Source organism: Magnolia sinica, chromosome 2, assembly GCF_029962835.1.
Source record: "Magnolia sinica isolate HGM2019 chromosome 2, MsV1, whole genome shotgun sequence".
Taxonomy (NCBI): Eukaryota; Viridiplantae; Streptophyta; class Magnoliopsida; order Magnoliales; family Magnoliaceae; genus Magnolia; species Magnolia sinica.
In genome coordinates this window covers 35,870,590-35,885,538 of record NC_080574.1, presented here as the reverse complement: position 1 = coordinate 35,885,538, position 14,949 = coordinate 35,870,590, and the positions used below count along the sequence as shown (strand labels likewise).

The 14,949-nt window shown below is 41.0% G+C and overlaps 1 protein-coding gene across 3 annotated transcripts; it reads right to left on the bottom strand.

The window, feature by feature from the left end:
- Positions 1 to 5,439: 5,439 nt before the first annotated feature.
- Positions 5,440 to 11,255, bottom strand: LOC131236949 (sucrose synthase 7-like). 3 transcript variants are annotated; one of them, XM_058234500.1, is made up of 17 exons: positions 11,033 to 11,255; positions 10,811 to 10,943; positions 10,564 to 10,718; positions 10,278 to 10,473; positions 9,974 to 10,092; positions 9,654 to 9,870; positions 9,196 to 9,291; positions 8,930 to 9,103; positions 8,703 to 8,819; positions 8,222 to 8,388; positions 7,918 to 8,142; positions 7,064 to 7,385; positions 6,711 to 6,955; positions 6,367 to 6,505; positions 6,202 to 6,275; positions 5,914 to 5,937; positions 5,440 to 5,811 (listed from the first exon to the last, which is right to left on the bottom strand). In XM_058234500.1, the coding sequence occupies exons 1-17, from the start codon at positions 11,155 to 11,157 to the stop codon at positions 5,580 to 5,582; spliced, it is 2,760 nt and encodes a 919-aa protein (XP_058090483.1). In that variant the 5' UTR covers positions 11,158 to 11,255; the 3' UTR covers positions 5,440 to 5,579. The 3 variants fall into 3 exon arrangements, with proteins under 3 accessions (XP_058090483.1, XP_058090484.1, XP_058090485.1); XM_058234501.1 differs by having other exon boundaries at positions 5,670 to 5,825; XM_058234502.1 differs by having other exon boundaries at positions 5,670 to 5,819.
- Positions 11,256 to 14,949: the final 3,694 nt, after the last annotated feature.

Here is a 14,949-nt window from a genome sequence, read left to right as displayed (position 1 = left end):
TTGCTTTTGAGTCTTTTATTGTACGTGTTACTTGGGTGGGTTATTCTTTGCTTGCACAATGTTGGCACAAGTTTCGATTCTCTGGTTTCTGATTATCAGGAGGATCATTCGCTGGACTAGAACATTTTGGCTGATCATGTTGTATTGGTTGATTTCTCCTGATTTACGGACATGTTTTGGGTATCAAAATGGGATGGGGTCTTGGGCTGAGTTTAGCCATGAGAAGTAGCACTTGAGGCCTTGGCAGCTGAGTATTTGTCTGCCCGTTGGGAGAGGATGAAACAACATGCCTCTTCTTGAGTCGTACTCTCTCAGCTGCTGGCGGCCTGACAATTTGATTCTTGGGCTGAAGTCCTATCACAGCTAGACTTGGTCGGAAATTGGGTTGGTGCAGGATGTGGTGGGCTGATCCTGTCCCTCTCTAGTCTTTACTCAAATGGCTTACATCTATTATGGGAAGTAATCGCCTATAGGTGGTTGCACTGCTATTCGCCTATAGGTTGACTCAGATGATTATGTTAAATTCACTCAGCCCTCAGCTACCTTGTTGAAATTTTATACCTGGGGCTACTTTTTAGGCTCATTTGTGATTTATGTGGGCCATACCAAGGAAAAGGTTTTGGTGGGTGGCTCCCCTTACATTGTTTCCACTTGTGTGGTCTACTTGAATCATTGATGTGGCTGATTTTTGAGCCTTCCCTCTCACATGGGTTGGGGCATTAAAGTAGAGATGATTTTTATGGGAAAATCATTCTATGAATCAAAATACCAGGCAGTGTTTTTTGAGAAGAGAAGCTACCAAAGTTTCCTTTTGTATTGTTTTTCTTTAAAAAATAATGAAGCAGAATGTTATGTATGATGGTCGCGGACGTCCTAACCCCGCGTCTCTAGCCCTGAACAGGCAGTTCTGTGGGCAGGCCTACCGTGATGTATCTGTTTATTTAAGCCGTCCATCCCTTTTCTCATATCATTTTAAGGCATAAACACAAGAATGAGGCAGATCCAACGCTCAAGTGGACCACACCAAATAATAAGCTTGGTTGCATTACATGCACCAAGCATTAAATGCCAGTTGCGTTAAATGCAAGAGTCATCCGTGGTGTGGCGCATTTGAGCGTTGAGGCGGCCCGTTCGGGGCTAGAGACCGGCGGGAGTAGGACGCAATCTGCATGACTTCCAACCTGTCACACATACAATGATAACAATGATAACCACGTTAACAAAAAATCTCTTTAAATCATGGAAAGCCTTATTGGTTAAAAATCATAATTTTCAGGAAATTTTGAGTAAAAATCTTTATATATATATATATATTAAAAGGTAAATGTATTATGAGGTTGACCTCAAGGGAGCCTCTCATGAGGGTCGAACATCCACCCCATCCATCAGATACATCCTTCCGTGGTGGTCCATGGGGCTAAAATTAAGCCACTCCATAACTTAGGCCATACCACAAATAACCCCATTGAAACCTTCTTGATTGTTTATATGCTTACTAAGACGTGGCTTACAGATCTAACCCATCCGTTGTGTGTCCCATTTGGATGAGGGGTCACTCCAAAATTTAGGCCATTCCAAAACTTAGGTGGTCCCCATTGTAACATTTCGGATTTTTTCCAACTTGACAATAGACGTCCTTAGACGTAGAACTGCCCTAGGACCTTATTCTGTTGTAATTAGGGTATAATTTAGTTAAGTATTAATAGCTTGGATTACTTTCTATACAAACTACAAAGGCCCAAGTACCACCTCAGGCAGAAATCAAATAGGACCAAATCCTTTAGAAACTAAACGAGAATTAATTTAATGCTAAACTAGATTCTCTGTGCAATGGGCTCTAATCACTTTAAATACAAACCGCAAGACCCAAAACGAGTAGAATCAATACAGCTACATTACCTTGAAATCTAGAATCCATCTCTAAACCCGGTTGCTCTCGGGAGCACACCGAAACTCCGTATCGAACCTGGACCGCACGTCGAAAGTCCGATGACCGCAAAACTATACAGTCATGACCGCATTACTGGACTTGATAACCTTCTCGGAAATTAAGTCTTAATTGCGTATAGAAATGCACAACTTGAGCCTGGAGCAAAGTGTGTGAGAAACGTGAATATCTTTAGAAATAAAATCCGAATTTAAGTAATCTGAGTCGTGTCGCTTGTGGGCCAAATATAAGGATTCAGACCATCAGAATCTGACCCAAATACACCCTCGGATCAGGAGAAATGTCTCACACATGTCAGTGTACTTTGGCCCTGATCGAGTATTGGTGACCATTGAACTGAAACTGGTCCGCCACGGTCGATCTGTAAATCCGATTGGACCGAAAACTCAGCTTAACCTAGATCTAATGTCAGGGGGCTTAAGTCCGACTGCATGCAGAAAAGAGGCTTCCAGAAGTGCTCCGTTGGATCGAAACGGCCGCTATTTGGCTGTACCCTAAGTATACCATGGCCCTGGGGCCATTCCCATCAGTTCTGGGCCTATATAAGGGCCTTAAACCCTCTTTCTCTCATTCCATACGATTTTGCAATCCTAGGAGAGAGAAGAGAGCAAAGAGAGAAGGAAAGAGAGAGAAAGTGAGAGAGAGTGGGAGAGAGTTCTTGGTATCCGAGCCCATCTCTCCACGTGCTGAATCGATCTATCTGTATCGCTATACTGGCGATTCTGATTCCATTTTCGGGTAACAAATCCTAACCCTAATCTATTTTAGAGATTCCGGTAGAGTAAATGGTGAAATAGCTGACCTGTTTCATGCTATAAGTTGCCGTTGTGCCGTAAACAAAGACTTAGTGTTTAAACTGAGTTCGTTACACGTTTACCGGCGAAAGGTGCGGACTATAAATGTTTAGGTTATGGTTTTCAAGGCCTTCATTGTCAGTAATGGTTTATGACTGACTTGATTACTGTCACATGTGATTAGATGCGATGTTTCCCGTATATTACACATATATGTAAACTATGTTGATTTTAATACCTTCCATGTGTTTGTTGAAATACTTAAATGAATATGAAATTATGATTTCTGCTTGCCATGATTATTGTTTGAGAATACATGCTTGTTGTATGGGTGACAACTCCTTAGTGGAAGGATTTGCTATAATATAGGTTATAACTAATTTATTTCATATATGATGGAATGTATAGACTAAGTGTTTGATGAAATGTTTGAATGAAAAATGGTCCAATGAATTGTATTTATTTAGGGCGTTGAGATAGGATTTTCCAACTACCTTACCTAGGTATATAATTTCCTCTATGTAGTCTTAATTTCAACTACGTGGTCTATGTATAAAATGCACATGTATAATAACATGTTATATGTGATTGATAAAATGTCTGAATGAGGTATTGTTCGTTGAACTGTATTTAATAAGGGTGTTGAGATAGAATTCTCAGCTACCTTATCTATATGTATAGTTTCCTTCATGTAACCTAAATTCCGATTATGCAAATTTATGGATGAAATGCAATATATGGAAATATGTGCAATGTGTTTGATGAAATGCTCGAATGAAATTCATGTTGAAAATGTTCGCTAAATGCTTATATGATTATCACATGTCTCCATATGCTTTATCTGAATATGATTGAGACTACTATGTAGTCCAGGCAATCGGTAACAATTCCCATTTAAATGGCCGCATTAGTCTCGCCACAATTGATGTGTTTGGTGAATCCGAGTCGTACGATGATCGTCGACAACGGTACCTTGTCGATTAATTCAGCGTACGCTCGTACCAGTCGAGCTCGTCAAGTAACTCGATTGACCCGATGTATGTTCACCATGTATGGACGCTACTGCTTAAATCTAAGGTACCAAACTCACTAGTGGAAAACCCCTTTAACCTTGGTACCTCGATCCGCTAAGACTCATGAGCCGGGCATGGTGGTATGGGACACCGTGGTCGAGCAGTCGGCCTACCATTGCGTAGCCTGGCTGTGGTCCCCAGTCGGGTTGGTGACAAGTCTTCGAAAATAGACTGCCAGTTGGTAGGGTGTGGGTGGTAGTGACCTCGAGTGTACGCTGAGACTGCGTTGAGGCGACGAGTCTTTCCGTAGCAACCAGAGTACAAACTAGGCTTGCACTGATAAGGTAACAAGCCCTTTGCAGTGACCTAGAACCGCAACATCGTATGAGAATTGCTAGGACTGACGACCCTAGAATGGATCATTGTTTGGGAATTGATATAAGGGAGGTACCTTAGCTTCTTAATCCTGCTGTATGAAAAGGACTAATAAGAACTTGGTAATCACACTCATGCACCGCATTACGTGTGTGTTTGGCATAGCAGGTCAAGCACTGAGGAAGTGTTTCATGCGCGATCATGAGATGAAGTCGCTGAGGGAGTGCAGGCGAGGGCATACATCATTATTTCATATCATTCTTGCATTAATCACAGTACTTAGGGATGTTTGCTTGTATTGTGTTATCATTACTGCTTGACTGAATTGATAACATGTTAACCTTTGCTTTATTGTTCCACTGAGTTGATCACTCACTCCCACGTTACGGGACGGTGTTGTACACACCAACCAGACCCTGTTGTAGGTTCAGATGATGGTGTAGCCTGCGAGGCGGAGCCAGACTTTAAGGATGATGAGGAGGCATTATCATATATTCAGTATTCTGGCAGGTTTATATAAGCCGCTTGGAACGATGAGATTACAGGAACATATGATTAGTTAGATATCCACATTTTGTCATTTTGTACTTTTTTTGAAACAGATGTGTATTTATTTAGCTTAGTGATGCTATCATACTCAGGAGGTTGAGAAACACGTCTATGTATTTTATATAAATTCATCACAGTCTTCCGCTTGCATAATTTAACTGTCTCTGGAGTATGATATGCTGTTTTGGTATAATCCCATTCATGTTTAAGGCACTAATATGGACAACATTAAATCATCATTATCTATGTTACATAAGTGATGCGTTGGAACTCGAGAGTTGAGCCTATACTCGACCCTCGATTTTCAGGGCGTTACACCCATCAAGTGCTTTTAGATGTTTCAGGCATGATTTCACATAGTTCCGGATAGTGTAGCTAACCTATTGGCACATCCCATAACCTAGAGCAGATTCACAAAATGGATTGTCTGCAGTGGGGTCAATAGAACCAACTTCATAGTACCTTTTCTCATATATATATATATATATATACATACACACACACACGTGTGTACGCGCACGCTCCCCTTCTTTGGCATCTTGTGGGTAAAAACGCCCTTTACTCACAGCCACTCATAGATGATTAGTTCTCATCCATCAGTACTGCTTAGCCATTCTTGGCAAATCCTAACCCATGTCAGCCGAGAGAGAGAGAGAGAGAGAGAGAGAGAGAGAGAGAGAGAGAGAGAAGGACGTGTTTGGGGTCTTTTCCTTGATAAATGAGAAGGACGTGTTTGGGGTCTTTATCTTGATAAATGAGATATCATAAATGCACATCTGCATCTTTTTTTATTGATAAAATAGATAATATAAATGCAAGTTACAACATGTAATTTAAAGAGAAACAAGCTGCAACACTTTGACCTTATTTTCTTATATGGTCTTGACAATGACACAACATTCAGTCGTTGATTTTCTTATAAATGCTTTTAAGTGTTTCCCTCTGGTGTAATAGAAATGAAATGAGCAGCACCAACCAAGCCAACCAGAACCATAAAGATCGACTCCATTTCCGATCGTTAACCTCTTCAGTCTCGTCCTCTGTTTGAACCTCATCCTTCACGCCTTGAGTGTCTTCCTTTGATTGAAGCAGTTGGCTATGATGGTCAATCGGCGGAGGTTTCGGCGTCAACCTAGAAGCCTAAAACTAAGTTAAATGAATCAAATGAGTAATATATAACTAGCTGACTACTGCAAAAACAGACATAATACAATACTCTGGCGATTCTATTCACCTTGGCAGCCGGGATTGTGTGCGCCTGTTACCATGCAACAACATAAATTGTTAGATAAAAATATTAGATTAGGAATGATCAGGTTTGCATAAATCAGGTATAGGAATTCAGTAGAGATAAAAAGAACATAAATAGTTTTTTTTTTTTAATTTTTTTGTTAATTTTTCATTTTTAATACATAGTTTAAAATGGAGATTTGCTATGTGATTGAATGATGATGAATCTGATTATCATGTATGCATTATCAAAAAATTTTATGGGCTAAGAATCTGGATTTGTATTAGTTGCCTTGGTGGTGGTTGCACTACTGCTTTTGAATCAGGTTGTTGGGGTTCCTCACGCCCCACTGGGACCGTTTTCACCTGGATTAAGACACATAACCAACTGTTAAAAACTGTCGAAACCCAGCAATTTTTTTAAGCCATACCCATAAATCAAATCCTCTCAACTCACCAAGTTCCTGAACTGGAGATTGTAAAACATCTCCAGGTATCGTTTTTTTGCTTGTTTCTCTTCCTTGTTCAATTGCCTCCAGAAGCTGTAGATTGATCCCATATTCAACACCCTGTTTGCATAGATCTTCCACGTATAGCTGCAAAAACAAAATCCCATTAAACTTCACAATCTATTCGACAACGTGGGATTAGAGATTGTTACCCAAAGCTACCATAAACTCAAAAATGTAAAATCAATGCAAGGAATGTTGGTTTGATGTAGCAACCGAGAGTCTGGTTTTGGGTAATTTGAATGATGGTGTTTGGCAATGTTATTATTTGATTTGTGGGTTTTTGAATTACCATTCGTAGATGCGCTGGAGTCCACCTGTAGACATCTTATTCCAATATTCGGTGTCTTTCTTGCATTTCTCGAAGAAATCAGCAATTTTGTTGCTAGCTTCATCTCCATTGTTGGGATCAATATGGAAGCCAGAGACCCCATCGACAATTATCTCAGCTGGCCCTCCTTGATTGGTTGCGAAGGTCGGAAGTCCACAATTCATGGCCTCGATGACTGTAAGACCGAATGCTTCATACAGGGCAGGCTGTAACCAACACAAGATTAAGCTGATATAATTTTAAAAAATATGTTGAAGAAACTAGTTTCTACGCACTTGAAGTTGCAAATAACGAAAAAGTAGTGTCGATCGAACCTGCACGAAAGCACCCTTTGTGTCGGCGATGCATCGGTATAGCTCACCGTTCCGGATTCTATCGTTTTGGGCTGCAATCCATCTGATCTGACCCTTCAATTGGTATTTTTCTATCAAGGAATGCATCTTCTTTATTTCACTAATCTCTTCTCTGTCTTTCGATTTAGATGCATCAAAGAAGCCTGCAACTACGACAAGATTAACCAAGTTCCTTAGCCTCTTGTTCTTCCCATACCATTCTGTCAATCCACTGATGTTCTTTACTACATCTAATCTTGCCATCGAGAAGATGATGGGTTTCTTCCTGTCCGCGAGAAATCCACTGTTTCCAACCGGAATTCAATTCAGATGTTAGTAACATAGTAGACATTAATTGATTATGCATCTAATTTACATATGGTGTATAAGTAGATCTGGTACATAAGTAATTGTTGAATGTATGCAATGAGCTATTCATGCAATGCTCAATCGAGCATTTTGCTTGACCCAAAAACTCTGGCATGGGGCCCACTTTTGGTTATCTAAACCATTCATATGATGGGCCCATTGTTAATGTTAGCTACCCAAAAAATCCCCATGGGATGTCCCTAAGCATCCAGTTGGGCTCCCATTATGTGTGGATTTTCATCTCATGGCTAAAATCATCCAATAGCAGAGATGTTAAGGTGTGGACCATCCCATGGTGGGGCGCACCAGTCAGCGGCTTGTGCTACTGAAGCAAAGTGGGTTGTTTTTTGAATCAAACGCGATGTAAAACCCAGCAAATGAAGAGGGCATTTTTTAGCCACTCGGCGAGTATTATCATGGTATCAAAGCTGGAAATGCATCCTTTCAGTTGAGATTAAGCACCATACATGTGTTCGCTGTTATCCTCTTTACTGTACAGTAGCTCTTCAATGGCAGGATGTAATGATGTTAGTCGCTTCTGTTTCTGTGTGTAAGGGAAGTATACAGATTGATCGGCGCCAGGCGAAGCTATGTTGAATTTGGGATCGAAGACATTAATGCCTGAGACCACCCGGCATAGGCCTGGGAGTGTAAATGTATAATGACTTTCATACTGCCCTGGCCGATTGTTGCTGTGGTGGAAAACATTCAAAGTCAGTTAGAATTTCAGATCAGATTTACTTGTATCTAGCATTCAGTTTGTTCCCTAACCTGCCCGCAATCTCTTGGAATGTGCTTGTGATGACAAAATCGGTAGTGTTCATGGCGATTATGTCGGCAGTGAACTGGCATGAGAAGTGATATTTCTGGTCCTTTTCCTTCCAATTGATGTCCGAATCTTCGTACTTTGTCTTCTCTAGAGCATGTGCTATCGTTCCCTAGATTAAGAGCATAGCGAGTAAAATTCGATTAAGCAGGAAAAAAAATCAAGCATTTTGGATCAGTACTGGACCTGATAGCAAATTAGGGGCCCTGATCAGTGGTTCACATTCAATAGACAGTTCCTCCATGGAGCAGTTTGGATTGTCTGAATGTTGCGATTTTTACGATGTGGCCCATTACACCTATTTCCCCATGGAGTCAGTAGCACGCTACGGTTTTGTCTGATATTAGCATCTTTGTACATTGCACCACAATATGATGTGCTTGAGTGTAGTAAAATTAGAATGAAAAGAGAAGAACTACAACACACCTGAGTTATCCCAAGCTTGCTTGCCATTAGGGATGCTACCATGTTTCCGTCGGTGTAATTTCCAATGATAAGGTCTGGCTTTCCTTCCAAGCGTTCGATGATTCTTTCAGAGGCATCCTGATAATTCAAGAAGAACGGTTGTTCTCAACAAAATGAATGACTGCAAAGCAAAAGTACTAATGGTAGTTTGACAAAAGAAGATTCATGGGGAACAATGAGTGACGTGCCTGAGCAAATCTTTCCAGGTACGGATAGATATCGAAGCGAGAAACCCACTGCTGTAGGATTCCCTTCTCTGTCTTGAATGGCACTCGGAGTATGTGCGAGTGTTTAGTGTCGAGGATCGGCTCCAATTCTACATTGCACTTAGTCCCCCGAGCTTCCGGTATAAGCCGCGTAACCTGTTCATGCATTTTGGGCTCAGATTTAGAGGTCTATTCAAAACATCCTGTATTCCATTTTCGTCCGTCTGATCTGATTACCAGTAACTCACCACAAGAATTTGAGGCTTCACAGTCAATCCTTGCTGCTTTATTCTGAGGAGCATTTCCTCCTCCATGGCTTTTACTTGATCCAGAATGTAAACAATCTGTTTAAAACAGCTGAAAGATTACTCACTGATTTGTGCAGATGTAGGTGGGGCCCACCTCTTAGCAATCCAAGCCATGGATATGGGGTTGGCCCAGTCATGAGATGCCTGAATCCCAATCTCTCTACCATAGCAGATGATCCTTCCCATCTGATTGATGACTTGCCAATGGACAGTTGCAGCCAGTGGTCTACATTTAATTGGGTAAGATGGAGAGGCTCAACAGAAGGAGATATTTTATGGGTGTCTTCCATCCATGAAGGCCTCATACAAATGTCATGGATCACCCGAATTCGGCCGCTAATTTACAGTTTGTTTGGCTTGAGCAATTGCTCAAACTTCTATTTCCCTGGATGCCATACCTGTCCGCCGGTATCTGGCAAACCGAGAACGTCTGCCTGGCCGAAGTAGCCGTGAGGAGAGAAGATAACCACACTAAAGATTGTCGGAATTCTGCTAAAGAACTTCTCCATGTTCAGAGGATCTGGTGCTTGAAGGACCTCTGAAAGTGCATTTATCGTCTCTCTAGCACGTTCGGCAGTATCGCCCCATCCTCTCTCCAATCCCCATTCCTGAAATCTGAAATTTTGGAACACACAAAAAATCAGGCTCCAAGGCCCCTCAAACAGTTATTTCAATCCATGTAAGAAACAATTCCATCAAAAAGACACCGAGAAATCACCTGATCTCAAACTGATGGTACGCCGTTTCTTTTGGCAGTGCGCTGAGAAACACCTCGGCTAGGAGCAATGCCGTTTGAAGCTTAGACACGTTGTCAAGGCTTTGATTAATCATAAGATTCTGAAAATTCAGCAATAAAAAAGAGAAACCCGTTAATCATCGGATTGTGCTGATTGGAGAGTGAATAGTCGCCTCCCATCTGAAAACATTGTATATGTTCTGGTGGCTGAAACTGAAAGAATTGTAGCAGTTTTGGTCGTAAGGAAAAGGTTTTCAAAGCCTTAGTTTTTTCCATTTCTTCGTACCTGTCCCTGATGATTAAGAGCGATCAAATAGTCCAACAAAGGCTTCATGCTTTCAGAGCCTTGTTTCATGAGTTTTGAAGACAAGAATTTTGTGACGTACTGGACACCATTCCCAATTGAGGAAGGTAAGACCGTGTGTGGTGTGGAAAACTCGAAAGCTCCAAAATCCACTTCCAATGCGTTTTCGTCATTCGCCCTGCAAGTGGATTGATGCAAACACAATCCTTAGTCCACAAGGTGAAAAATGCAATCCATTCAATTCATTTTGTTTTGATAACAAACGTACCATTTCTCGTCAAAGATGGTTTCTTTGCATTTTAAGAAATCTGAAGCAGTGATTCCTTCTACTTGCAGATCTTCGGAGTTCACCTTAACAAATTCCCAGATTCCGGGATTGGGTCTTACCGCAAACGCAATGTAGGGAGGAACAACAGCTGCCTCCTGCAATTTGGTTGTGGAGATCTCTAAATTTCATGATGAACACCAAAGGCCAAAAAAGAAAGAAGAAAGGGAAAAGGAAAAAAGAAAAAAACCTGAGTAGAACTTATGATATAACCGAGAAGGCCCTCTAAGACCTTTGTTCTTTCAACCTTATCATCTATTGATTTCTCTAATTCCTCCATCAATTGCTTGTTTTTCATTAGCCTTTTTCCCTGTGAAATGTACCTGTTTTTCAATCAGAAAAAATAAAAAATCAGTTTGTCATTTTTGGATTTGCGATGTTTTGAAATGACAGAGAGAATTCGAGGACATACCTTGCGAAACACCTCTTCATCTGATACCTGCTCTGCCTCAGAGCTTCTGGCATGCCATCGGCAATGCTGTCTGATCTTTTGAAGCTCATGCTCTCTGCCTTTTTGAAGCTCGATGAAGAAGCCATTTTGATTTCTGAACAAAACCCAAAAATCCTGATAAAATTCAAACGAGACAAGCTCTTGAATTCCTTCGGTCTGGGTTGTCAAATGGCAGTGATGGCTATTTATAGGCGTGAATGTTGCTCGACATCTAACGGTATGCTTTCCATCTGGACAAGCCATGTGATGGCAACTGTGGAATTCTTTCTGAAATCAACCTAAGGACTGCTTTGAAGAGAAAGAACATTCTGTAAAGAATCTGCAGGACGAAACATAGAGAGAAAGAAAGGAATTCATTGCAGACAGGAGATTCCTTTGTGGGTCTGAAAGTTCTGATTTGGTTGAAGCAATTGGCCTGAGAATTTGTCGATTCGGCATTAAGAAAAGGGGTATTGAGATTTTCTTTTTTCTGTATGATTGAAATATTCATTTATTTTTTGAAATTGCTTTTTATTTTGTTTTCGGGAATTGGGTCTTCTTCTTCTGAAATGGGTATTCTTTTCTTCTGAAAGAGAGTTGAAGCTGCTCATTCTGCTCTCTTTTATATCAACTTTTTCAAAAGAACCCAACAACAGATTACCCGCCAAAAGGCGGGTACTCCTTGGCGGGTACTCCCATGTGCGTTTGACAGCTTATTCACCGGACACATGGGACATATACAATCTGATCCAGACCGTCGAAATCATGGCCCACAATGTGGATGGAGCATTGACAAAAAATTACACTTATTAGAGAATCCTAACCATTTATTTTATGGCCATTAAATCGAGAGTTGGACATAAAATGTTCTGAAGTATGATTTTAATGGAAGATATTGGATGGCCAATATTGTCCGATGAGTGTGGCGTAGTCCATTCTCCATTCACAGTGGCACGGATGACATGTACGAGATTTGTGGCAAACTCAGACAGTTGTGGGGCCCACCGTGATGTATATATTTTATCCACGCCATCCATCCGTTTTGAAAGATTATTTCAGACATAAGAAAAAAAAATGAAGCATTTTCAATGCTTAAGTGGGCCACACCATGGAAACAGTGAGGATTAAACGCCTACCGTTGAAAACTTATGTGGGGCCACAGAAGTTTTAGATAAGGCTGATATTTCTCTTATCCGTTCATCCAGGTCTGTTTGATCTTATGAACAGATTGGTTAGGAAGTAAACATCGCTGCGGGCCCTAGGAAGGTTTCAACGGCGGACGTCACTATCCCAACCTTTTCATGTGGTATGGTCCACTTGGACTTTGGATATACTTCAATTTTGGACTCATGCCCTAGAATGAGCTGGAAAAACGGATGGACGGTTGGATAAAACAATTACATCAGGTGGGCCCCACAATCCTGACCCATGTAGCTACGTGGTTTTGGGGCCACACGCAATCCGCATCCGTTGGATGAATTGCCATGATCTGAGTTTAATCAGGGCCGTGTGAATTTTAATCTTCACTCTGGTTGGAGTACACCTACAAACCACACTGATCAGAGATCTTAACCGTTTGATATCTCGTATTGTATCGGGACCGTTGATGGATTGTCCTTTAGGTGCTGGATCCAGTGGATCTGAATGCACGGGGGGAATCGTGTGTCCGTGTCGTACCTGTACAGGTGGCAGATATGGGTTAGACGACCTAAAAATAATTCATTTGATATGTAAAAATAATCAATGGATCATTATCCAAAAATCACACTGTTTGGGCAATCCTAGCCCTTCAATTTGTGACGAACAAATGGACGGCTCACAGTCGCTGAGAAAAAGTTTCTTTTAGATGGTTAAGATATGGAGGCAAAAAATTGCTGTGCCCATGGAGGCTGTGGATCAGCACCCTTCTTCTTAACTGTCCATTTCACGGCCAGCAATTGAACGGCTATGATCATGCTGATTATTGGTTCTTTCCTTCCTAATAGTGTCCAACGTTCGTAAGCTTTAGGTTGGGGTGCATGCATGTCAGGTATACTGCCGGATAATATAGGGCTGTTAAAGGGTAGACTCAGATGAGGTCCCAGGTAGGGCTGTACATCGAGATGAGTCGAGTCGAGGTGGGCCAAGCTCGGCTTAACTAGTCCACGCTATACTCGAGTTCGAGCTCGAGCTCGCCCTCGCCCTTGAGCTCAACATTGAAGCTTGGCTTGTTTGCCAAAGCTTTCGAGCCGAGTTCGAGTCATGCTAGTGGTTCGAGTTGAGTCGAGTTTGTCTCGAGCCGAGTTGAGTTTACCTCAGTAGGGTAAGGAAAAGAAAAAGAGGGAATAGAGACAGGTAGGGTCGGGTAGGGTTTTTTAGTAAAAACTTTTAAGTTTTAAATTTTTTTTTAAAACTTAAATATATATATATTATATATATTTAATATTAATATAATATATATAATATATTATTAAAATATATTACTCGAGCTCAAGCTCGAGCTTCGAGTCGATTCGAGTTCGAGTCGAGTCGAGTTAAAATACACTATACTTGAACTTGGCTTGAACTCAACTCGAGCTTTAGTAAACAAGCTTGACTCGCTTTGAGTCGGCCTTTTAAGCTGAGTCAATCCGATCTGAATCGAGCTGAGTCGAGCAAGCTTTTCGAGCTAGCTTGACTCGTGTACAGCCCTAGTCCCAGGAATCTTTCTAGGTCCCGGTATTGTTCTTGGACCTGAACCCGAACCTGGACCCTACCAGGGTACCCACAGGTAGAGACCAAGCCATCTCGAAATCTGCACCTGGATTGGTTTAAGCTTAGCTTGGATTGATTTAAAATATAAATTCAAATAAAAAAAAACTTAAAACAAATTACATCATTTAAAAAACAAACCAAGCTCAAACCACTGCAGTATTAGCTTGGCTGTGCTTAACTCGGAGCTCGGCTTGATGAAGCTCGGTTTGATTCAGATTGATTCAGCTCAAGGATTATATGCACATGGTTTCCTATGGTCTGATGTACTTGAGATTTGGATATGATTCAATTTTGGGATCATGTCTTAAAATGATATGTAATAACGTATGGACGGCCTGAATAATACATATACATGGCGATGTGGATAATACACAATACATATACATGAAAGCACACTATTTCTTGTGGTTTGGTCCACCTGAGCTTTGGATATGATTCAATTTTGGATCATGTCCTAAAATGATATGAAAAAAATGGATGGATGGCATAGATAATGCATATGCATGACGGTGGGCCCATTAAGTTTACTCAATATGCTAAAGCGGGATTCAAATTTGCTCGTGACCTCAACACTTGCCGTGTAGTTAGGGTCAAAGCCCCGTGGGCCCCACCATGATAAATTCAACCGCTCATTAAAATTTTTAGCTCATTTTATGATATGAGACAAAAATAAGGAAGATCCAAATCTAAGGTAGACCACAACACAGGATCTAAACTTGTTGGGGGACAAAAGTTTCGGATCAATACTCTTTCGTGTGGTGGAGCCCACCTCAATTATGTGATGCATATCCACGCCACCCATCCATTTTCCAACTCATTTTATGGCATAGGCCAAAAAATGAAGTAGATCCAAATATCAGGTGGGCCATATCATATGAAACATTGATCATCGAATGACCACCATTGAAATCATTAGTGTCAATATCAGCTTGATCCAAAACTTTTGTGGCCCACACAAAGTATTCCATTGTCAATCACATTTATCCACGTCTGTGTGACATTATTAGCAGTTTGGATGATGAATAAACATTATAATAGACCCTAGTGTTATCTTTGTATAAAAAAGTTCATATTATGTATATTGTTTATTAATAATAATAATAAAAAAAACAAGCAGACTTTGTTCGAACTTGGCTCGGTTCGGCTTGGCTTGAATATTTGGACCA

Excerpts from the sequence above, each read along its gene's own strand:
- LOC131236949 (XM_058234500.1), bottom strand. The coding sequence starts at position 11,157 with ATGGCTTCTTCATCGAGCTTCAAAAAGGCAGAGAGCATGAGCTTCAAA. Across the intron at positions 9,871-9,973 it reads TACCATCAGTTTGAGATCAG|ATTTCAGGAATGGGGATTGG; the intron begins GTGATTTCTCGG and ends CCAAAATTTCAG. Across the intron at positions 5,938-6,201 it reads GTAGTGCAACCACCACCAAG|GCGCACACAATCCCGGCTGC; the intron begins GCAACTAATACA and ends GCATGGTAACAG.